Raw genomic sequence first — 25,233 nt, 5'->3', positions numbered from 1 at the left:
GATATATGGACATGACCACGATAAACTTTGTTTACATGCTTGTTTACATTATTAATTTTACAAACATTTTAGCCTATCACGCTGCCTCAATCATCTTGTCTTGCTATCTGAGGCGGAGGTGGTGCTCAGACAGCTCTGACCCACACAACAGAGAGAGAGCAGACAGCGACAAGCGAACTGAGCATGCGTGATTTATCTGTGCTGTGTCTGTCCTTCAGGTCAAGTAATAAAACAGTTGAAAAACAGTTAACCATCAGTTGTCAGAAGATCAAAGCGATATCTTTGTCGTAATATGCTTTCAACAGTTGAGAACTTCCCATGACTGGCGTCAATTCTGTACTATACACTGAATGACGACATTGATGTCTGTGAAGTAAAAAATCACTTTCAGCATTACCCATGTGATATGCCGATCGATAATTGAGCCTTGTGAAGTTGCATTCAGTTAAGTTCAGCACCTGGTTTCATTCATAAATGAATCTTTGTTTTAAAGTGTATTATGAATGATTTAATGACTCTGTCTTAAAGAGTCCTTTGCTGCCAATTACTGGCGTACAAATGTTACTGCAATGATTAAGCCGGTCTTAACGCATGCAGAGATGTGCCAGTGCTGATACAGATTTGAGAATGGGCTCTATGCACGGCGGTATTTCCGGTGAAGCATTAGGGGTGCTCGATAACTTCCGCCGATCGTAGAGTCCAATGCAATACTGAGAATTTATATTGAATTTTATACTCCATGGTTATACTAAAGAAACGTTAGTCACAAAAAACAGATAAAACAGACACCCCTTGTTGTGTTTATGCTTCTTTTTAAAATTATATTAAATAAATATAACTATATATAAAATTACATCTAAACGTATGTACGTTTCATTTCAAAGACTGGAGGACAGTAAATTTTGAAGACTTTGCCATAATCCCGTTTTCCTCGGTTTTCCTCCGCTTTAATCTCCACAACCGGAAATGGACGAGCATCCTTGCGTCAAATGCGGAATTTATGTGTGCATATAGCCCATTGAAACTGTTAAATATAATAATAGCCCAACAAGTTTATTTAAATAGCATAATAATAATTATTATATGCCAATAATAGTGCTTATTCCTTTACCATGTCAGCCCTAGCCATGGCTTAAATCCAGTCATGTCCTATTTGGAGAGTGAACAGCCATGTTTATGATTCCTTTACTTCCTGTTTAGCAGTTCATGCAAGGTGCTAGCCTCTTGAGTCTCTAGTGACAGCAGCTGACAGCTGTCTTAGTGGTGTCGCACTCTTTCTGGGTGAGATACAAGCAGAGCAGTACTTCCTAAATATTCAGCTTGTTTAGCCAGGAAGGTACGGTTGTATACTTGCACTAGCTCCTCTTTAATTTGCGCAAACTAAATGTTGTAAAAGGAAGTTGTGACAGAAGGGGTAAAATGTCAAATGTATAAATGTTCTAGTCACTTGAACAGCTTTTTAATATTTGTCTTTAGTCCTAACGTGGCAGGGTTTTATCGCGTTGCCCTTTTATAGTGTATTACAGCCTCAAAGCTTTATAAACTCGTTTGACCCCGAGATAGGAAAGCCTTTGCTATTCTTTGGCATCCTCGAGCAATTTATTCTGTTTGGAGAAGTTAGCTGCTAGTAAGTAGCTTACAGAATCTAGGTGTTTCAATGCCATAAATTTGTAGCTCATTAGATTTGCTCTGTGCCAGCGGCAGACTGAAGTTCAGCAGCAGTAAGTAATGAATCTTGAAGATAAAGTTTAGCTAGGGTTAGGCTCTGTGTCTGGGAGCCTGCTTTTCATCAGATGAATTGGGTGTTAACTCATGGGTTCGCCCTGCAAAAAGCCTGCCGTGCTGCGCCGAAGCTCAGTGCTCCTTTAGGGAGTATTTAGCTCATCGAATGAGCACTTTGCCTGCTAGATTAACTGACACGTCAGTCTTCCCCTCCGAGAGATGAAATCCTATATTGAACATATTGTATTCTGGACTGCTGCTGTCAAATTAGAAATGCAGAGAGCCCATGCGGTAGGCCTATTGTCATTCATGCAATTGATTATTGGGGAGGCTTGGCAGGAGGAGAGACATTTATCCGTTAAAGTGCCAGCAGAACACTCACTGTTCCAGCTGCTCTAATGACCACCGTTGGACTGGGTGTTGGGCATTTTCTGTGACCTTGCCACTGTTTGGCATGCACTGTGCACCCTTATATCTCCTGCCGTTGTTTACAGGAAATATGTATTTCATCACCACAATGATGTGGTTTGCTAAGTCTTTTGTTTTAAAGCGAAGTACATGGTATGTAATACTAGAAATCAAGACATGGTTTAAAAAGAATAAACCGTTTGTATCCTGGCAAATCAGGAAGTTTGTTTTCACCAGGGCAGTTTTTCGTAGCATATTGCGTTATATTTGCTGATGTTTAAAACTAAGGCATTTATGAAGTATAGATATAATTTATTAGTGTCATAATGCCTCAGTCCCATCTGCTGCAGGGACTCTAAGAAACTGGACGCTTAGCACAGCTGCCAACATGTTTCCCATCAACCTTCATTGCAATGAATTGAGAGTGGAATGGAGAACTGCAAGGAAGGAGAAAGGCAAAACCATTGCTGCATTGATTCTGCTGAGCTACAACTAGCACTGGCACGAATGGAAGCAATAGGAATCATGAAGTAGCATGGCATGATGTAGGGTTGCACGATTACAGTGTTAGTGGAGAGCGGCTCTGTGATCAGTAGCAACTGCTGCTCCATCTCTGAAAGCACTGCAAGTTTATAGTGTTGCTTATAGTGTGCATTTGCATATCATAATGTACAAAGCAACATGCTTCAAACGTCTTTCCAAACTTGTAATGCATAGACCTGTTAATGTGTAAAGGCATTATTTAATAATTTTTACTCGGTTGACTGCTGAAATAACTTCCTATTCTAAACATTAATTGTAGCAAGCCTCTCATTCAATAATCGCAAATAGCTCTGTGCTTTGTTTCTTCTAAAAAGAAAGTCATCTTTCAAACTGAATGCCATTTTGGTGCTCTTAAATGTGACAATGTTTTTTTTTTCCAAACAAATTATATCTATCTTGCCTAAATGTTTGCTCTCATTGCATTTTTACAATGCGATAATATTGTTAAGAATTTACACAGCACAAGGAAGCTTGATTTAAGTTGTTTAATTTGAAAAAAGTTAAAAGTTAAGTTGAAATGTTAATAAATAAGTTTTTTCATTCATATACAGAAAATCAATAAAGTAATCAAATGGAAAAAACACTGGGTAGTATTTTAGTCCTGAATAAATTAAATACATAGGCTATTAATCCTGATTCCTTTAATTTACAGGGATACTATTTTATACTATTTACTATTTTTTCATATTAAACTGTTATTCCATTAACTAAGACGAGTTGATGCATACCTCTGTCATCTCAGTGCGTGCACTCAATCGCTCTGCTGTGCGAGACACTTTGATAGCACTTAACTTGCCCAGTTCATTCAATATGGGCCAAGCAGAGAAGCGACGGAGGTGTTTGGTCGCTTCTCTGCTTGGCCCATATTGAATGAACTGGGCTAGTTAAGTGCTATCGAAGCGTCTTGCGTGCCAGAGCGATTGAGTGCACGCACTGAGATGAGAGGGGTATGTATTCTGGACTGCTGCTGTCAAATTAGAAATTAGAATATATAATAATATGTGGCAGAACACAATTAGGGGGTGTGTGTAATTTTATTTATTTATTTATGTGTTCTGCCTTGGTTTATATTTATTCATTCTTGGTACTAACAGACCTCCCTGTTTCTCTCCCCCATAAACAGCATTCTCCATCAGACCCTTCCCTGGAGATAACATCCAGTAAGGCACCTGTCTCGGGCCCAAACCTCCAACCAGCCAGCTGTGACATACAGCAGACGGAGAGTGAGCTCAAGCCAAAAAAGAAAAAAAAGAAGAAAGCCAAGGTAAGTGACGGCCAGGAGGGTAACGACATCAGTGGTGAGGCTGGTGGAGAGGTTAACAAGGGAGACAGTCTTATGACTCCCGTGGAACAGTCTGCCATTGAAAAGAAGAGCAAAAAGAAGCCAAAGGAGAAGGAACCGAAAGAGCCCAAGACTCCCAAAACCCCGAAGACTCCCAAGACACCCAAAGAACCCAAGGAACCGAAGGAGAAAAAAGTGAAGACTACCACCCTGAAGCCTAAAAGCTCCAAAAAGCCCAGGTATGTGAAATTATAGTTTTCTGTAGCGTCTACTTTGCTTTAAAAAAAAAAAAATAAATGTTTTAAACTTAGACAATCTAAATGAACCCAATATTTACAAGACCTTCCAAATGTGATATCTACATCTTTATTGTTTGCGTTTACCCGTTCATGTGGATGGAGTCAAAAAGTCTCAGGTGGTCATCTGCTTTATTGAACTGTAGATATGTTTACTATGATTTGTTTTCTAGGACTATTACAAGCTGATGGTGCTATATCAGAGTTTATTCAGTTCAGAAAGATCAGGGGTGTTCTGTTTTCTTACACTTGAGACACAAGGAACTTGATATTGTCTATAGATGAAAACTTTTCTGCTTTGCAGCTTTTTTGCTTTGAACTATATGCGCTAAACCACAAACTTAACGCCTTTTCTGATAAACCCTCCCAAGTAACCTGAACTTCATTCGGAGGTCTTTGAAGGGTTACTATCATCTTTGCTGGTCATTTGTTCTGTCAAGAGTTTGTATGTTATACATGTTAGTAACCACTGCCCAAGCATTATACTATCATGTATATCCACCGTATATCTGTCTCTCTTCTGGATACAGTTAACAGCCATTGTGCTCATCACATCTTAAATGAGGCCACATTATTTTTTCCATTTTCATCCTCCTCAGAAAAGAAAAAGAAAGTGCACCAATCCTGAATATGCAGAGCAGCAAGGTTATATGGCCATTTTTTTCCCTAGCTGAGGTTGTAACATGATCCGGCTGAGGAATGTGTCAGCCTTCCCCCTTAACCTCCTCCCCTCGCCTATCCAAAGCCCGTCACCCCACCGCCACGTCCCTTTCATCCAGAGGAAAAGGGCTGGGCCAAAGCAAGCGCATCTGCAGCACAGTGCCAGAGCAGTAGGTCATCTGATGGGGGAGGAGGGAGGAAAGTGTGTGTTTGTGAAAAGAAAAAGGAAAAGGGGAGGGGGAATGTCTCCATTCAAAATGGCACCTAATGCTAGTTAGTCCACAATGCTGTCTCATTAATCATGCCGGCCTGAATTTGACCAAATCTGCTACAGTCTTGGTTGTGTGGCATTGGTGAGTCCCTGTGGATAGTTTTTAAACTGTGGCCCCATTTCTCAAAAAGTGGGCTACATAAAGCACATCTCACATTTGATGAGAGTATGCCATTCATTTCCCTTCCCCCATCTCCATTTGTTTGTTGCCTGTCTTATCAGCTCTTTTAACGTTTTCCTCGTTTAGTCACTAGTTTCGATCATGCAAGTGGAGTACAGGAAACTAAGTTGGACATTAAAAGTCTTGGCGTTGTGTCTTTTGGTGTTCTTATCTGACAAAGTACAACTATAAATAGTCATTCTCAGGCCACACCCAGAGTAAAGTGTGAGCGTCTGTGTACCCAGGTTTGTTTTCCATATACACACACAGCCATCATACACTTCACAAAGATCCATCCTCATTGCTGCATTGCATGTGTCTCTTTCCCCCCACGAGAAGACTGTTTTGCATTGCAAATACACACCTCTCACCTTCAATTTATTGGCAGGTTCCCAGCCGATCCTGCAAAGCCCCCATTTTAGTTGGTGGGGTTTTTTTTCTAACTGCATAACCACCTAACCTGGGTGGGCAGTTCCGTCTGCCCTTTTTTTTTTTTTTTTTTTTTATCATGTCAAAGCAGTCTCTTTTTTCTTTCGCATATTATCTTAGCTACATCCTGTCTGCTCGCATACAAAAACCACAACAGTCGCGGTTGCATAGGAAGTGCTGCAATATGTGTACTCAAAGCTCTTTGCTTGCAGGACCAGCATGCCTGTTTGCTCTCAAGTCTGACTACATCACCTTTATGTCAGCCTGCCTGCTTATTTGTCCTCAAACAAGTGTTCCACATTGTCATCCCCCAAGACTCCAGTGGGGAAAAAAAACTTCTGTGACTGAACCTCAAAGACAAAGTGCAGAGGGGTGGATGGCACAACACAAGGAAAGGACCAAGCATCCAACTTTGTCCTTTGAGTTCATTTTATCTTCTAAGACTGACAGGCCTGTCCCACCAGAGCTTGGGAGTTTTCAGTTCCTGTGAATTCTTGGGTTTGCTGCTTTGGTGATCAGACAGGCCACTGCCTCAAAAGACAGAGCAAGTGAGGCAGTTCGGTGAATGGATTAGAGAAGTGTGCCGAATGATAAATGTGCAGCCTCTTGGGGGACATCAAGAGTGAAGACTCAAATCACTGGTGTTACCCACTCCCATCAAATCCTCCCTAATTTGAAACAAAGAGCCAGCCCCCACACTATGCACATTAAAGATGCTCCGTGTTGAAATGATTTTATTTTTTTGTAAGAAGGCTCAAAAAGTAGCTTAAATAGTCTCTTGGCAATTTAACTACCTTAAGATGTAAATTGCTTTGTTTTCGCAGAGGTACAACAAAACGCAAGTCTGAGTAATGCAGAAAGTGTTTTGTTTTGTGCACAGTTGCACTCTTAGTAATAAACCAGCCTTCTCAATGATCCTGCGGAAATTAATGGCTTCACAGCACGGGTGACCTTGCTCTGAGAGCACAAGGCATGACACTGTTGCTTCCCCCTGAATCTCTTCCTGTGTTTCTCCTCGACTAGGCCCCTAACACTTTCACACGCTCTTACATGCGTACACTGTCCTTTTCCACCTATTATCACACACTCGCAATCCTTCTGCCCAGTCTCAATCTAGCCCTCCCTATCTTTCCTTTCATTCCATTGCACAGTTTGTGTTCCTTCTCTCACATATCAACTCACCCACTCACATCCTCTTTCCACACGTTCTCCCTCACAGTCCGGCACTCTCAGGCATTTCCCTTCCCCTAATTCAGGCATATTTTAGTGTGATTTTAATTGCACCTCCTCCATTGATTCAATTTGCTTGTACTCTGACTAACAGGGTGTGTTTGGGTCCTTTTTTTTAAGTGACCTTGTTTTGTCTGGTGGTTCCTAATTAGCCTGCTTGCTTTGAAGGACACAGATGCCCGTTTTTATTTGCAGTTGTTAACTTGTCGTAGCATGTTCTTTTGCTGCGTTTTTATCTCCTTGTTTTATGTACGTGTGTTTACGTTTGCGCCTGTGCGACACTGCAAAAGAGCTGTTGAGGGTAAACAGTTCTGTGTGCGTGAGAGCAGCTGCTGTTGGAGAGAGCACCGTGCGGGGGTCCAGCTGAAGATGAGTCATCTCACTGGCGACGGCAGGTGTCCCATTAACCCCCTGGCCCTCTCTCCTCCTCCTGAGTGTCAGCTCTAGAGCTCATATAAACCTGCAGCAGGGCCTGCATCCTCCCCCTACTAATGCCAATTAGCCCCTCTCTCTCTCTCTCTCTCTTGCCTGTTCATCTCAGACTACACTCGCCATGGCCCATCCCGCTGTCCCGTTCAACCTGATCTTCAGTGTATGTCCTATAGCAGCTCTTTGCTTTTTATGGTTCATAAAGGTCAGCCGTCGAAAGGAAGCCTGTCACCCCTCCCCCTAAACTGAATGTTCTTCCTGCCCTCGTGGCTTGTTTTTTTTTTCTCTCCTGTCCCTTTTTTCTTTCTTCCTTTTGTATGTGCCTTTTTTTTCTCCTTATTTCTGGCTGTGTTTGCTGAGCAGTGACAGTATGAAACCCAAAGCCACAGAGCGGTGCGGCTGCAGGTGCTTGAGTGTTGGAGAGAGAGAGACTCTAACTGAGGCAAGCAGATGGCTTTAGCCAGTGGCGTCCAGCCAGAGGAACAGGTGCGGGTCACGTGACCGCCGGTTACCAGGGCGATTTGATTGCTCTTGGCGTGCGAATGAAAAGAGAGGGGGCCCCAGAGCGAGAGAGCGCAAGAGCCTCTAGGGCATTGTGTAATCTGTGGCAGAGAGAGAGTACGAACTCTAAAATGGAAGTGGATTTAACTAGTTGTTGTCTTTCCTCTCTCATCCCCTTTTTTCTGTGTCCGAAACTGAATTTAGGAGGGACAATACTTCAAAGCATTATCCTTTTTTAACCTGGTCGGTCTGTGTGAACGCAAGGTACAAATGAAAAGAACCAAAGAAAAAAATACTAGAACTGTGGACAGCCAGTTGTGCATTTGTACATCTCATCCTAATTGACACTACTTTTAAATGTTTATTTGTCCATTGTACTGTTTAATTGAACGTTTGAAGCTAAAATGTGATTTACAAATAAAAATAAAATGATATGAAGCATTAAACTTAAATTTCTGGGACTAGTATGAACGATTTGTTTGCTATTGTTTGTTTTGTTTTTTACTACTTCTCAGCGTGATGTTTTGACTTTGACCAAGACAAATCTGTGGTTTATTGGTGGGACTGTTGTATTAACCAAAAGTCCCCGTTTACCCACAGTGTAAAAAAATCTGACGTCGAGTCAAGTAACAGCACCAAGAAGGAGGCAAAGCGCAAGAGAGAGCCCTCAGTCACATCTGATGTGGAGAAAACACCGCCACATTCACCAGAGGAGGAGGAAGATGATGGCGTTCAGGTAAACAGCATTCAAGTTTTCACTTTGGCTAATAAAAAATAATAAAGTTCTTATTGTCTCTAAAAAAAAGTTTGACTGCTGCCTTTGCTAGTGGTCGATATGGGTTTTTTCTGTGACTAAAACCGATACCTAAAGATTGACAAGATAATGCTGATAAGATGACACCTTTATCCTACTTAATACAAGTGACAGCACATCATCATTCACAAAAATGGTCAAAGCTGTTTTTATTTGGTTTATTGCTTATCTTTATCAGATTAAAGACTTGATGGTTTTTATTTTTGCTGTTTGTGTAACCTTTTTGTTTATGTTGACTACAGAAGAGGCGATCTAGCCGGCAGGTAAAGAGGAAACGCTACACCGAGGACCTGGAGTTCAGAATTTCTGATGACGATGGAGATGATTCCCCAGGACCAAAGTCTCCAACAACATCTGAGCAGCAGGTCATTATCATGAGTTGGAAAACTGCTGATGTAACCCACTGTTTGTTATGCATGATGGATGTTCTCACGCTGACTCTGTGTCCTTCATTCCTGTGTGTGCTGTAGGAGTTGCCAGATGCAGAGGGCCCTGTGGTGGAGAAGATCATGGGGATGCGCATTGGAAAGAAAGAGGTGAGCTGAGCCACCAAAAGCCTCTCACGTGAGCTTTAACCTCTGCTGGATAAGGGCAGATTACACCTAATAGCTGTATCAAATCTTGCCCCAGACTGTGATGGTCAGGAAGATGCCTGAGTGGGCCGATATTGTCTTCGGCCTGACAGTAGTAGTATTAATCCAGTAAAGGCAGTGGCCGGTTCAGAGCAAAGTCGGTGTGAGGTTTTGAGATGAAGCCATGTAAGAATAAACTGTCTCTCAGCGTGTTTAATCTCAGACCCTTAGATGCAGGCCGTGTCAGTGTGCAACGTTACTTCTTTGAAACCGCTCTACAAAACAAAGCCTGGCCAAAAATAATACGCCGTGCATGGCTTTTAGTAGCACAGCTGCAAATGGGCTCCCGCCCGAGGAAATGGTAGGTTTGGCGTCTGCCGTAGCGCTGTGGTTTTGGCAGGAAGCCAAGCCCTGGGTCAGCTCCCTGTGAATGAGGCTGTGTGTGGTAGAAGAGCTGAAGTGATTCATGACTCAGCCACACAGCATACTACTAGCTGGAGGAAGAGAATAGGAGGATGACTCCTCTATCTCCCCCCCACACCCCCTAGTCTTTGTTGTCATACTGCTTTGTCCTGGGGCGTTACAGTTGAGAGCAGTGCTAAAGCACAGAGTTGTTTGTCACAGGAAATGAACGGTTTACAAACCCATGTTGATCACCAAATAATCCTGCTTCTTATGTTACAGTTGTCATCTGGGGAAGAGGTGGAAGTTGAGGAGTTTTATGTCAAATTCAAAGGCTTGTAAGTATCTGACCTATCATGCCTTCTATCTAATGTGACTTTCTTGCATAATGAAGGTAATTGGAGAATGATTAGTTAAACAATAATGGAATTAATTTGCCAAATAATGTATACAAGCTACAAAACTATTAAAATGAGTTGTCAGATTTTCTCAACTATGTATAAAACTACTCATGCAGATGGATCATTACCCTGTTAGGGAATTGTTTATGAACATGATTTGTTACTGTGATCCTACGTAAACATGCTCAGTTTTGTTTATCTGACATGTTCACTTTTTTTTTCTTCAGCTCCTACCTGCATTGTCGCTGGGCAGACATCGAAGAGCTGGAGAAGGATAAGAGAATCCAGCAGAAGGTTAAGAGGTTCAAGGCCAAGCAAGCCCTCAGTAACTTCCTCAGTGAGGTCAGCATCAGCCCTCCATTTTCCTATCCATCCACCATTTTGTCTTTTTTTTTCTCTCCATCCCCCCCCACCCTGCCCCCCCCCCCCTCATTTTATGGCCCTCGCTGATAATGGTGGCAGTATGTATGCTCAACAGTGGTGTATTGTGGTGGTATTAAAGTGGCTTTTCGAACAATCTCATGCATGCTAAGGCAATAAAACGCCTCACTTCAAGCCCTTATCTCAGTTGCACGCAATCTCCCTTCACATGCTTAGTTCGGTTCACAAGTTAAAGTAATTCAAGCACTTGCATTGAAACGAATGGTGAGACTTTCATTTCTGGTGTGCAACTTCACACTGCCATTCAAAAGGGCTTTTTACTCTATCAAATCCAGGTGGGGTTTTCCCAGAGAGATTTATCAGACATCAGAAAGCTTTGAAATTATTCCACCTGGTAGATTCTCATTTAAAGTCTCATAGTAGTGGCTCAAGCGCAAGTGAAACCACTGTTCTGCAGTGCTCCAACTAACCAATCAATCACATTCTTATTGACAGATTGATGATGAGCCCTTCAACCCAGATTATGTGGAGGTGGACAGGGTTCTGGATGTGTCTGAAAGCACAGATGAAAATGGAGAGGTATGACTTGTTTGTCTCATCCATTTGCTTAAAGTTCTCTTTCAACACATGGCTAACCTTGATTAAAGCTCTTACGAGAGCCACCCCTAGACATTTTAGAAAGATGTGAGAACCCTCTTTTGGAAAACTGTTTTGTTGATGTGTGTTCCTGCAGCCTGTAACTTTGTACCTGGTAAAGTGGTGCTCCTTGCCTTATGAGGACAGCACGTGGGAGTTAAAAGCAGACATTGACCAAGGGAAGATTGAGGACTTCGAGAGAGTGATGGCACGTGAGCCAGAGCCAAAGCGTGTGGTAAGAGCTGGCAGTCCTCTAACCCTCTCTTTATTTTTACTTTGGAGTGCTGAGCTAGTGAGGAGAGAGGGCCACGTTCTTGCGGTTGCATGGAAACCACTAACGGGAATTGTTTTATTTGAAACAGGAGCGACCTCCTACCAGTGACTGGCAGAAATCCGAGAGTTCCAGAGAATATAAAAACGGCAATGCGCTCAGGGAATACCAGCTGGAGGGAGTCAACTGGCTGCTCTTCAACTGGTACAACACGTATGTATGCAATTACCCAGCCGTCAAACTGCGCTGCTTACTCACAAATGGACTGAAGTGCATTTTTCAAGCTATTTAAATGCCCGAATGTCATGAATTGCTGCCGCTGCATGAACACTTTTTTTGTTTCTCTCTCAGACGGAACTGTATTTTAGCTGATGAAATGGGCCTTGGCAAAACAATACAGTCCATCACATTCCTCTATGAGATATACCTGAAGGGAATCCACGGTCCTTACTTGGTGATTGCTCCTCTTTCCACCATTCCAAACTGGGAAAGGGAGTTCAGGACATGGACTGAGCTAAACGTAGTGGTCTATCATGGTAGCCAGGCAAGCCGAAAGACTATTCAGGCTTATGAGATGTACTACAGAGACACACAGGTACATAATGCTTCCTTTTTCATTTGAAATGCATAGATAATTTTATTGCATTTAATTCAGTGTTTCCCAACTGGGGTGCTGTCTGCAGAGTACAGGGGTGCCATGTGCAAAATTTTTAATTGCTATGCACTCCCTAAAAAAAAAAAAAAAAAACATGTGTACCATCAATCTCGAATATCTCGAGTTAGAAATAACGCACAAAAATGTATAATAAAAATGCGAATTGTAAGTTTTTGGCGATCATGCGGGGGTTGCGCATGATTTCATTCCTGTTGTTTTGTTTTTTTGAAAATGTTTTTCAATTCAACGTGTTAAATATATTTAAAACAATTATCGCAGCATCTTTTTTTTTTTTTGTGAGTCACAACGTGTGTGATCCACATGCAGCAGTGACAGCAGAATCAAAGAACATGGACAGTAACAGAAAATTACTCGCTGCTCTTGACTAAAGAGCACTTGTAGCTTATCTATATAATTTACAATTTATGCAGTTATCAAGAAGTCTGTCTTGATAACTTTATATTATTATTTTATATTTATTTTAACTTTAATATTTTTTAATTTTTTGTATATGTCCTACCTGTTATACAGGTAGGAAGGGCGCAGGTGAAATACATTTATTATGGGTTTATGTGATTAACTTTTAATTTAAGTGAACTTAAAATATTATTTTTTTAAGCCTAATGTTAAAAAAATTGTTATCTTTCAATTATACTGTAATGGCGATAATATTTAAAATTGAAAATAAAATCATTTTAAGACATCACCAGCAGTGATACTGGCCTTCATTCATAAAAAGATGCCATTTAAACAATTTAAAATAAACTGTCTTTGTTTCTACATTCATTTGGAGATTGACTGTGAAATATACTACATTATAAAATATTTTCCAAGCTTATATTTAAAAAACAAGCTATTTTGTGCAGTTTTAACAAAATAATCCCAATTTCACTGAGTGAGTGAATGTTTATATATGAATAAAAGCCTTAATTAAATGTCGTCAAGAAATTACTGATTCCTAGACTTTCAATTGATGGACAAAAAAGGTATACATTTCAAGGTATCAAAGTGGTATCATGAAAACTCCAGTTTAGGGTGCCACAAATGTTTGGAAACTTTCAAAGGGTGCCATGACTGAAAAAAGAATGGAAAACATCGATTTAAGTTATTGATGCTAATGTTTCAAAAGATTTCTGCAGAACTATTCAAAAGGTTGTGCATTCAAGAGCCCTCCAATGTAACCAAAATCTCTTTTTCTGCAGGGTCGTGTAATAAAGGGAGCCTACAAATTCCATGCAATCATCACCACGTTTGAGATGATCCTGACAGACTGCCCCGAGCTACGGAGTGTGCCGTGGCGCTGTGTGATCATTGATGAGGCTCATAGACTGAAGAACAGGAACTGCAAACTTCTTGAGGGCCTAAAAATGATGGACATGGTTAGTGCTTCCACTTCCACCTAAAAAACTTATTTTTTCTGAAAAAAACCTGCTGTAAATACAGCTATAGCTTTAACTTTTACCAGATGCAGCGTTCCCATGGTGCTGAAAATCTGTAAATATTAGGGGTGTAACAAATTTCAGATCACTACATTTAGGCATGCTCTCATCAGGATTTTGGGGGATTTTTGTATCCGATTACAGGGTCTATTTGAAGCCTTCTATTTATCATGTAGCATTATTTATTGAACTATATTTAACAACAATGTACATTTCCCTATTATAATTAAGAGAACGTGAGTAGTGACTTTATCCTTGTCAGTGGTGTAAAATATGTTTTTGGATTGTTTCATGTTACTTAGTTCTCCCTCGCTGTGTTATGCCATTGACAATCAGCTAATTAGTACTCTTGAACGCAAAACGGCAGCGTTACAGGAGTCACCAACCCGTCGATCGCGGTCGACAAGTTGATCTGTGAAGCAATTGCGAAGGGTTTTCAAAACCAGAGAAAAAATAAAAAATATTATTACTATAATTATATTATATATTAAGACTAGGGATGTCCCGATCCGATCCACGGCATCGATATCGCGCCGATACCGGCCCAGAACGCTAGATCGGAGATCGGAGGGGAGAAAAAAATATGAGCGATATCCAGTTTAGCGGCGCAGCCTGTCACGTGATGATTGTTGTGTTTACGCACACGCGCGCAGAGAATCACTCTCGCTTTGCGTGTCAAGAGCGAAACTGGCGCGCGTAAAGTTTGAAGCGAAATTTACGCGCGTGACGCGCGTCAGAATCAAAATCCGTTGGCGGTCATTGTTTTTATGTCGACCGAGCATTCATCAAGAGAGTTACCGCTCTGTATTTACTCTGGATAGCAGAACAGCGGCGTGGGGATCATCGTCGCCGTATATTTGTGTCCACCGGACCCTTCGGAGCCGAACCGTTTGGCGAGTTTCACCATTTGCTCGCTCCAGGAGCTGCGCTGGATGACGGCCGCTGTCAGCGGTACTTCCGCCTGTCACGCGCCCAGTTTGATGACCTGTTGTCCCGCATCTGAGCGAGGATCACCCTCGCCCGGCCCCTCATCCATCTAATCTAGCTGTCATTTATTTTTGTTTTGATAATAAATAGAGCCAGCCTTCAAAAGTTATTAACCTGTCCTGTGATTTTTTTTCTCTCTCTCACGTCCAGACACGAATTTATGCACATATGTTGATTGTCTTTACAACATAATACTATTTCTAGATATGGAATGAATAACATTCAATACAAAATGAACATGTCTCCATATAGAAATAATGTTTTAAGTGATGAAACATTTGCTTTGTTGTGCATAATCCCACCATGCATTTAGTCATATTAACAAAATAATTTATTGAAGCATCCAGACACTTCACCACGTGAGCAAGCAGCTAGGCTCCTGATTGGTTAACGCGGCGCGAATTCACGCCAAAGTTCAGCCAACTTGACGCGCGAATGAGGCGTATTCGCGTCTTCCGCGCCGCGCTCCACGCCTCATTCGCGCCGCAGGAATTTTTCTTGCATTGACTTAACATTGAAATCATTCGCGCCTGACGCCCTATTCGCGTCCGGTGTGAACGTAGCATTAGTGCGTCGAAGTTGTGATAGCGTTGTCGGCTAACGCGAAATGCTACTATTTACATTCCATGGATGTTTATTCATATATACAATTGTTTTGGACTAAAAACTTCTTCAAATTGGATTGTATGGACGCTTTACAGTGAAACCAAACCATTTTTGTTGGAATGTGGACTAACAGATGGCTAATGGTGAGTTTCTTCCAGTTTGTGTTGGTTTGTTTTGGCTGTTGGTGGTCTGACAAAGAGACAGATTGTGCCCGCTGTGTTGATTGTATCTTAAAATGGTTTACGTCGTTCGAATCACGAGTTTCTCAGCTTTCCAAAGATATGTATTATGTTTACTTTTGTGTTTGTTTTGTTTTGTCTTTCACAAAGTTAAACCTATAAACCACCCTGTGGGCCGTATACGGCACGTCGGACCACGAAAAAAAAAATATCGGACTAATATCGGTATCGGCAAAAGCCAAAGGTGCGGCATCGGTATCGGAAGTGAAAAAGTGGTATCGGGACATCCCTAATTAAGACCCTTGATCCTCACCTGACTATGGCTTTGTAAACTATCCATGATGTGGTTTATAATGGACTGTGGTACAGAAACTTGGCTTACTCTGGCTACTCTCTGCTGTCTCAGACGTCAATATATTTGTCCCGTTTTAGCAAGTAAAAGCAAGTGTCCCGTAGCTTGAAAGGGAGGGGTGAGCTGTGGGCTCAGCCATTAGTGCAGCTCGCAACCAAACTGCTAGATGCAGCTAAAATCTATACACTGCACCTTTAACAAGACTCTCTTATCTTCCATAGGAACACAAAGTCCTGCTGACTGGGACCCCACTGCAAAACACAGTGGAGGAACTCTTCAGTCTCCTTAATTTCCTGGAGCCAGATAGGTTTCCTTCAGAGTCCACCTTCATGCTGGAGTTTGGAGATCTGAAAACAGAAGAGCAGGTATGGAATATCAGCACTTGTTAAACCACTGTACTTGGTGTGTGAAACGTTTCAGAGATGCCTGGATGTTTTCTAATGGATGTAATTTCCTTGTTTCAGGTGCAAAAGCTGCAGGGCATTCTGAAGCCCATGATGCTGCGCCGACTGAAGGAGGATGTAGAGAAGAATCTTGCACCGAAAGAGGAGACCATCATTGAAGTGGAACTGACCAATGTGCAGAAGAAATACTACCGTGCCATCTTGGAGAAAAACTTTGCCTTCCTTTCCAAGAGTGGAGGAGGTGGCAGCGGAGGTGGAGGAGGATCCAATGTTCCCAACTTGCTGAACACCATGATGGAGCTGAGAAAGTGCTGTAATCACCCCTACCTCATTAATGGTGAGCAACAATATCAGATCTCACATTAAACTACATGTGAGATGAAAACAGTTTTATTTGCTAATGGTGTTTGCTTAAACTGTATAAACATTTCTCCAGTCAGCCAGACTTAAATTGCATTTTCTTTTCTCTGTCTGTAGGAGCCGAGGAGAAGATAATGGAGGAGTTCAGGGAGAGTCACCCCTTAGATTACCCTGAGTTCCACCTCCAGGCCATGGTCCAGGCTGCAGGAAAACTGGTGCTGATCGACAAGCTGCTCCCCAAACTGAAGGCTGGGGGTCACCGTGTGCTCATCTTTTCCCAGATGGTGCGCTGTCTGGACATCCTGGAGGACTACCTCATCCAGAGACGGTAGGATGTCTGAGCCCACGCCACTGCCAATAAATTGAGAAACAATTACTAATTTAATATGAAATCTCGTGTCAAAAAAATACTTAAGAAATGCAATCAACCAACAAAAATCTATAGTTAATATATGCTCAATTTCCTGCAATCTAGGTATCCATATGAGCGTATAGACGGCAGAGTTCGAGGAAATCTACGCCAGGCAGCTATTGACCGCTTCTCACGACCAGAATCTGACCGTTTTGTGTTCCTGCTGTGCACCAGGGCTGGAGGCTTGGGTATTAACTTAACTGCAGCTGATACGTGCATTATATTTGACTCCGACTGGAACCCTCAGAATGACTTACAGGTAAGCATGGTATGCATGTAAAAATGGTCCATGCTGGACCTTCATTGGAAGCCATTTTATTTCACACAGAATCTTAAAGCTGCATTCCAGTTAGTAACTCAGCTGGAAGTGCGCTCTCACATTATGCAACCTTAGCAGTTTTCTTGGATGTGTGTGCGAGTCTTTAGAGGTGGTGTGTGACCGTTATGTGCTGTTGCCTTCAGGCTCAGGCTCGATGCCACAGGATAGGACAGAGCAAGGCTGTGAAGATTTACCGCCTGATCACCAGAAACTCCTACGAAAGAGAAATGTTTGACAAGGCCAGTTTGAAGTTAGGACTAGACAAGGCGGTGCTTCAGTCCATGAGCGGGAGGGAGAATGCTGCCAACGGGGTATGAATTGCACACAGCGCCACCATCTTGTGGTGTTTCACTGAAACAATATTCCACAAGGTTCATTAATCAAACATTCTGATGAGACTGATTTTCTTTTTTTAACGTCTACCTAAATTAGTCCATTCCATAAAATACCCAAGGTGAAAATAGAGAATTTATTGAGATTGTATTTTGTGAAGTTGATTCATTTGGTTTTCTTTCTTCTCTCTTTTTTTTTTAAGGTTCAGCAGCTCTCTAAAAAGGAGGTAGAGGACCTCCTACGTAAAGGAGCTTATGGAGCTCTAATGGATGAAGAGGACGAGGGATCAAAGTTCTGTGAAGAAGACATTGATCAGATTTTGCAGAGACGCACACAGACCATTACCATTGAATCAGAAGGCAAAGGCTCAACATTTGCTAAGGTGATGACTTTTTTTTTTTTTTTTTTTTTTTTGCTAAGGCTGAAACCCACCCATCAATGCTATTGTTTAATTACAAGTATATATGCTTTCTACCATTTCATCCTGCTCTTAAAATAGTGCCAAAAGAGTAAGTGTGTCTGACCATTTACATTCATTTTTCAGGCAAGTTTTGTGGCCTCTGGGAACAGAACCGACATTTCTCTGGAGGACCCAGATTTCTGGCAGAAATGGGCAAAGAAAGCAGAGCTGGACCTGGATGTGATCAATGGCAGGGTAAGATGCAAATCAACGAAGGAAAGGAGCTCTCTTGTATTGTGAAATGCCTCACAGATGATGTTGAATGAAAGTGAGGCATTAATCTGTCGCACACTCTTGTGTAGTCATGTGTGGAGCACTTACGGCTGACTATTCATCGTTTCATTAATGCTAGGGTCATGAATTAGCAGCTTTTGACAGTTATCATATTCATAATTCTATTTGACAATTAACTGAAGATGGTGTGAATTCAAATCTGGGTAGTTTCCACCACACTTGGTCATGTCACTCCTCATAAATATACTATCTTGGCATAATTAATAAGGCTGATTTCCCCAGGCTAGCAATGCGTGGAATGTAGCCGTAATTGCCCAAAGGCGAAATTGTTTAAATTTGGCCATGGGAAGCATTTTCTGTAATTACCACTGTTCTTTGCACTCAAGAGAATTGTAGGCGCTAAGCATCTTTAATCTGCCAGCAGAGAAATGTCATGTTACGTCTTAGAAAGGTGCTTTATCTCGTTTTCTGCATATGTCCATGATTAGGGGTCTTCCATTTTGCCATCTAGCAATCACTTATACCATGCTGCTTTCTTAAACACTTGAGGGAGTGCTCTTACCCTAGATCATATCTCTTGTCAGAATAATCTGGTGATTGACACTCCTCGGGTCCGGAAGCAGACTCGTCACTACAGTTCTATGAAGGAGGATGATTTGATGGAGTATTCAGAACTTGAGAGTGACTCTGAAGACAAGCCCCTTCAGAAACCGCGGAGGCCCCAGGACCGAACACAGGGGTACCCCCGCAGTGAGTGCTTTAGAGTGGAGAAGAATCTTCTGGTGTATGGGTGAGAACAGTTTGGAAATTGTCATCTTTAAGCATTTTTGTTGGTTTTAACATCTTTGTACTCTGCTATTGAGATCACAATTGTGCTATATCAACATATTGCACTTAAACAGTCCCTTGGGGCTTCCTTGTAATTAGTTGCCATTTAGCAGACGTGTTTTGCTCAATCATCTATACATGACTCTGTAGAGCAATCTTTTTTTTTTCCAAGTTAAAGGGTTAGTTCACCCAAAAATGAAAATTAAGTCATTAATTACTCACCCCCATGCTGTACCAACCCCGTAAGACCTTCGTTCGTCTTCGGAAGACAAATGAAGATATTTTTGATTAAATTTGAGAGCTGTATAACTACCACATTGGCTCCTAAAGGACTGCCTCTTGACGGCCCAGAAAGTCAATGAAGAAAATGTTTAAATATCCCAAGTGACTACCGTGGCTCAACTATATGTTTATCAAGCGACGCGAATACTTTTTGTGCGAAAAAACAAACAAAAATAACGAGTTTATTCGACTATTTCTTTTCTTCCTTGTAGGCCAGAACGAGACTTCCTTAGATTTCCACGACGCATGCGCGAGATTTGCACCAGCTTACACTACTTCAGATCGCAATTCTCGCGCATGCGTCGTGGAAATCTAAGGAAGTCTCGTTCTGGCCTACAAGGAAGAAAAGAAATAGTCGAATAAACTCGTTATTTTTGTTTGTTTTTTCGCACAAAAAGTATTCGCGTCGCTTGATAAACATATAGTTGAGCCACGGTAGTCACTTGGGATATTTAAACATTTTCTTCATTGACTTTCTGGGCCGTCAAGAGGCAGTCCTTTAGGAGCCAATGTGGTAGTTATACAGCTCTCAAATTTAATCAAAAATATCTTCATTTGTGTTCCGAAGACGAACGAAGGTCTTACGGGGTTGGTACAGCATGGGGGTGAGTAATTAATGACTTAATTTTCATTTTTGGGTGAACTAACCCTTTAAAATTATTGCAGGTATCTAACTTTTTCAGTTCATGTCCCTCATTAATTGATTTCCATTTCTCTCAATTGTAACTCATCATAGAAACCAAGTCCATCCCAGTGCCATGAAATGGGATATTCAGCTTTCAGCTTTGTTTTATTGCCATCCAAATTCCCCTGTCTCGTCTTGTTTTCCATTTGGAATGAGAATATCTGGTAGCTCACAGCCCACCAGTGCAGTGGCCGAGTTTGTCACGCTTGCTTGTCCCGGGGCAGTGGCAGACACGGCGCTATCTAACGCACACAGTTAATTAAGCGCCAGGCCTCAGTGCACTCAGCACTAATCATGGCTGGCTGCACACACCATGTCTGACCAGTATCTTTTTTTTTTTTTTTCCCCTTTTCGGTCAGACGCGTCTAGACCCCTGGGCTATATGGCAAATTAGATCCATCAAGTCTGAGAGCTTTGTCTTTTCTGAAGGTTTTTTTTTTTTAATTTTTTTATATTAAAGCAGGGTAGGGTTGTGAAATCAGACCTTTCCCCCTCTATCTTCCCAAAAATCCCTTTAGGCCTCTGCTTAGAGAGTGCTTGTTATTTGATGGAGAGTACTCCATCAAATAACAAGGGCATTGGGTCTCCTCATGGTCGTGCACCATGCCAGCTTGACAGTGGTGGTGTCCCACCTTCTCCAGTTTGTGAGAAATGCTACAATACTATGGATTAACACTATTTTTAAATGGTCTTGACACTGAGTTTTTTTAGACAGTAAAAATTCACTTTGTGATTTGTTAACAAGCTTTGTCAGTGACATTTTTGTGCTTCTTTCCAAAATTGAACAACTCTAGTTCAAAAAGGCTTGAGCCCTGGCTAAATTCTCTTCTTTTGTGCGTAGCTGGGGCCGCTGGGGTGACATCCTGTCCCATGGACGCTTTAAACGTCCGCTAAGGGAGCGAGACGTAGAGACCATCTGCCGAGCCCTCCTGGCCTACTGTCTTCTCCACTACCGTGGAGACGAGAACATCAAGAGCTTCATTTGGGACCTCATAACCCCTACCGAGGATGGTCAGAGCCGCACACTGACCAACCACTCTGGTAGGACACTACAACTTTTGGAATGGCATTTCTTTTCTTCTGTGAGCTTTTTTGCATTTACCTCTTAACATGTTAAATGATGGCATTTTTTTTTGTGGTTTCAGGTCTGTCTGCTCCTGTGCCCCGGGGCCGTAAAGGGAAGAAGGGGAAGCCGCAGGCTGCTCAAACTCACATGCCAAAGGCTGACTGGCTTGCTGACTGTAATCCTGACATCCTCCTTCAAGAGGATAGTTATAAGAGACACCTGAAACACCACTGCAACAAGTATGTCATTCCCTACCTTTACAGAAACTTTCAGTAAAAGTTTCCCAGGTGTATGGTCTAGGGAAACCTGGAAAAATCAGTGAAATTAAAGTTGTGTGTATGTATATTTATTTTATAATTTAATCCATTATATTTCCCCCTTGTTTCCCACTATTCTAAAGTGCAACATACAGCCAATTACATTGTAAAGTTCTAGGTGAACATGATAATATTATTCACCCCATTGAGGGTCTTTGAGACATTGTATAACGTATAATATAATTAGTATAATTTAGGTCTATTTACAATGATTTGTACCCGACATATAAATAGAAATCTTGCCAGCAATGTTTGTAAAATTTGGCCATGAAATATGAAAAGTTTTTCTGCTGTTTTTTTTGTTTTTTTTTGTTTTTGTTTTTTTGAAAGTAACCTTTTTGATTTTCAAGCCTGATATCCTTAGAAGCAGGTGTATTTGAAGACTTGTGAAAAGCTTTTCAACCTGGAAAAAGTAATCGAAGCAAACTTGTGAATTAGTTTAACATGTCCAAAAACGAGTTAGCGCTGTTCCCTTGTGGTGCAGATGTTTCATTAAGTTGCTTGGCTCCTCCATACTTTAGCTTTGACTAATGAATGTCAGTTAAAAAATGGCCAGCTGTAATGTAATCTGGCAAAAAAAAAAAAAAAAGTCCCATCTTTCTGGCAAAGGCTTCTGCCAAATGACTGAAATAATGAATGACAGGCCATGAGAAATTTTCTTCACTAAAATTAAAGATTTGAAGATCACTCAATAATTGATTTTGCCTCTTGCACCACATGTCCGTTAAGCCCTTTGTCACCGACTTGCATCTTTTGTGTTTTGAGGCCTCTCTGGTTTCATTTGATAAATAATTTCTGTTGCCGGGCCAGCATTGTTGTGTCCTGCCTAACACTAGTCAGTGACAGCAAAGAGGGAGAAAGGAAAACACGGTTTACACTGCTGGCTCTGATGTGCATCCAGAGAAGAGGAACAGAGCAACAGCTGAGGAAACGTTACGAGACGATAAATGCGAGGTGCTTAGACCGCCAACCATCTGCTCGCCACACTGCAAACTTCTGCCTCTTTACTTTGGAGGCGTCCCGTTAGCACCTCCCCAACTTCCCTAACAGCATTAGGAAGGAAATTAAAACGAGAGGATGAAGGTGCTGGAGTGCATATGCGTGGGGGAGGGGGGAAAGGGTGGGTACCGGCGGCTCCCCAAGCGCAGCGGCGCGGTGCCAGGCCAGGTGCCAGGCAGACCTGTTGGAAGCGGGTGAAAGGCGGCACACACAGAGGTGATTATGTGCAGCCATCTGTCAGGCGTGGAGGCTGCCGCACAGCGTGGCTAATCAGCCCTGGCAGCATGATGGATGAGCCGTGGCACATGCCAAAGAGCTGCTGCTGCCGCTGCTACTGCTGCTGGCACAGCTCGGAGCTGGCCAAACTTACTCTCTCTTTTGTTTTCTGCCTTCTCTCCTTCTTTTGTCCCTTTTCCCTTCCTTTCAATCTACGGCACACTCCATTAACCCCCAACTCATGTTTTTTTGTTTTTTTTTTTTCTTCTCTCCTGCCCTTTTTATCCTCGCTCTATCTCCGACAGAGTGCTGCTGCGGGTCCGCATGCTGTACTATCTGCGACAAGAAGTCATAGGAGACCAGGCAGACAGAATCCTGGAGGGAACAGATTCAAGGTTGGCATCTCTCTCCATTCCCTTCCACTGAATCCTGCCTGCTGTTATCTCTCCTCTCCCTCCATCACTTTCTCCTCCTCCTCCTCCTCTTCCCCCTTTCTGACAACACCCCCACCCAGATGTGCATGCATTTATAATGTGCAAACGTGCTCGCCATGTTGATGATCTCAAGGACTCGACTGAAGCTCTAATGACTGCGAGGGGCTCGCAAGTGCACAGGGTGAGATAAGCGAGCAGCTCAGATCTCCGGCCGTAATCAGGTTGGCCCTAAATAAACAAGATGAGAAATGGGCCTAAATGAGATGTGGCTTGCTAATGCTTGTGTTTCCTACCAGATGTCTCCAGATAGACATTAATGCCGCTCTCATTAGATTATATGCCACTGCGGCCATCTCCTGGTTTTAATCACTCTTTCCTGTGTTGGTTTGTCTTTCGTTTATAGTGAGTTGGATATCTGGATCCCACAACCCTTCCAAGCCGACGTACCCACTGATTGGTGGGATCTCGATGCTGACAAGTCCCTCCTCATCGGCGTCTATAAGCATGGTAAGCTCCACCTCCTCACGGCTGCTGCTTTTGCAGTGACAGGCGACAATAATTGCTAATGTTGAGCTATTATAAGATTGATTAGTGATGTTTTCCGAATAGCCGATCCTGTACTTGATTGAGGGTGGCTGGGAAAATGGATGGGGGAAAAAGCTGCGATCTAATCTATCAGAGGCAACAGGCACCCCTCAGCACATTTTATTAACATTGACCCAAGAAGTGTTCTGGGAGAGCCTGCTAAATTCCCTGTTTGGGTCATGATTGTTTTCTTTTGTGAAGCTACACAGCTGTCACAATTTATCTTTTAAGGGGAAAGGGGCCAAAAGCAGCATTTAGAGTTTCTCAACTGCTGACTTATAATTGTATAAAGTGTGGTAATAGTCTCTTTATTTAATAGTGTCTTCTGCTCTCACCACCGATATTAATCTTGATGTGAGGGGCTTTTAAGCTTCTCTCAGATTGGTCTTTTTCCTGAATGTGTGTACAGAGAGCTCTCTCTCTCCAGTCTCCCCCGGTGCGCTGTGCTACCTCGTTAACTCAGCTGGCCTCCATACGCACACATACACACAGGAGCGTGTATATAACACAGGCTGCCTGTTCTTAATCATAATCCCAATTCAGTAGGGAGGTCCGGGGAGGAAACGGGGAGAGAAGAGGTGGCAGGCCTGGCCTGCAGAGGAAAGAGTGATGGCCTATAAACCCCCTCATGATTACAGTTTGGCTCGGGGCGCGGCGGCAGTTAGGAACAATGTGTCACCGCATAAATCCTAATTGAAATGTGATGTTCTAGCGGGGGAGGGGGTGCTTGAGCCCCGTCTGATCAGCGGCTCAGCTGAAGTGGGTCCAGCCTGCCAATCCCCTCCCCTGTTGTGCACTGTAGGGATCTGCAGGCTCAAATCTGTTCTGCTTGGACAGTTTCAACGGGCATTTTCCTCTGGCTTTCCTTTTGTTTCTATCATTTTGGTTTGATTCAATCTTCTGGTAGTTTTTCAATGCATTTCACTTATGAATTGTAAGGCTATTGCTGCACATAATGTGTTAGCTAAGCCTGATTTTATTTTGTATGGGTTTTTTTTGGGACCTCTGTATTTTCCCAGGACTTTTTTAGTGTGTGTGTGTATATATGTTCACAATTTATTTACTACTAATTATTGTGGCACCTGCAATATTTAAACACAAATGTTTAAAAATATATTTTGTTTTCAAACTACACTTGAGACACTAGTCTTTTTTTTTTTCTTTTGCCTTTACATCACCAGGGGAAATAGCTCCCCAGCTCACCCTGTAATTATGCAGTTTTTTTAATGGTTGCCGCTGCTCTCTTTTCTTCTGCTAGGCTATGAGAAGTATAACTCAATGCGTGCTGACCCCACCCTGTGTTTCCTGGAGAGGGTGGGCATGCCTGATGCCAAGGCCATCGCTGCCGAGCAGAGGGGAGCGGACATGATGGCAGATGGTGTCGAGGGGTAAGTTTGGCCCAAAATCACAGCCCCAGCAAGAGGGACTCCTCGTGCTCTTTCTTTCTCTGGCTCTCTCCCTCTTTCTTTATCCATCACCCTGCTTTCTTTTTTTCTGATTTTCTTTTTCTTTCCCACTCTAAAAGCCTTTTTCTTTTTCACAATAGTGAGGATGAAGACCCAGAGTACAAGCCACTCCGGATGCCTTTCAAAGATGATCTGGATGTGAGTTTTCGACGTATATTAGTCTTGTCTATTATACTGTTATCTAAAATCAGTATTGTTAATAGATCA

At 42.3% G+C, this 25,233-nt stretch overlaps 1 protein-coding gene across 1 annotated transcript in view; it reads left to right on the top strand.

Annotated features, from left to right (window-relative positions):
• The window catches only part of chd7 (chromodomain helicase DNA binding protein 7), a 58,024-nt gene that overhangs the window by 24,944 nt on the left and 7,847 nt on the right, over positions 1–25,233 (top strand). The window contains exons 3-27 of the mRNA XM_039677903.2: positions 3,797–4,194; positions 8,532–8,667; positions 8,988–9,110; positions 9,216–9,281; positions 10,002–10,057; positions 10,348–10,462; positions 10,997–11,080; positions 11,235–11,372; positions 11,500–11,621; positions 11,760–12,003; positions 13,266–13,442; positions 15,848–15,991; positions 16,091–16,367; positions 16,508–16,718; positions 16,866–17,061; positions 17,265–17,432; positions 17,657–17,836; positions 17,999–18,109; positions 18,733–18,938; positions 20,785–20,984; positions 21,089–21,248; positions 22,847–22,936; positions 23,379–23,482; positions 24,819–24,948; positions 25,107–25,164. Of these exons, the coding sequence (XP_039533837.2) occupies positions 3,797–4,194; positions 8,532–8,667; positions 8,988–9,110; positions 9,216–9,281; positions 10,002–10,057; positions 10,348–10,462; positions 10,997–11,080; positions 11,235–11,372; positions 11,500–11,621; positions 11,760–12,003; positions 13,266–13,442; positions 15,848–15,991; positions 16,091–16,367; positions 16,508–16,718; positions 16,866–17,061; positions 17,265–17,432; positions 17,657–17,836; positions 17,999–18,109; positions 18,733–18,938; positions 20,785–20,984; positions 21,089–21,248; positions 22,847–22,936; positions 23,379–23,482; positions 24,819–24,948; positions 25,107–25,164 (3,894 nt within the window). The remainder of the gene's footprint in view (positions 1–3,796; positions 4,195–8,531; positions 8,668–8,987; positions 9,111–9,215; positions 9,282–10,001; positions 10,058–10,347; positions 10,463–10,996; positions 11,081–11,234; positions 11,373–11,499; positions 11,622–11,759; positions 12,004–13,265; positions 13,443–15,847; positions 15,992–16,090; positions 16,368–16,507; positions 16,719–16,865; positions 17,062–17,264; positions 17,433–17,656; positions 17,837–17,998; positions 18,110–18,732; positions 18,939–20,784; positions 20,985–21,088; positions 21,249–22,846; positions 22,937–23,378; positions 23,483–24,818; positions 24,949–25,106; positions 25,165–25,233) is intronic.

The sequence above is a fragment of the Pimephales promelas genome, chromosome 5 (genome assembly GCF_988280905.1).
Source record: "Pimephales promelas chromosome 5, fPimPro1.hap1.1, whole genome shotgun sequence".
In the NCBI taxonomy this organism is placed as follows: domain Eukaryota; kingdom Metazoa; phylum Chordata; class Actinopteri; order Cypriniformes; family Leuciscidae; genus Pimephales; species Pimephales promelas.
Note: the sequence above shows the minus strand (reverse complement) of the source record. Positions and strands in the feature narration are given on the sequence as shown.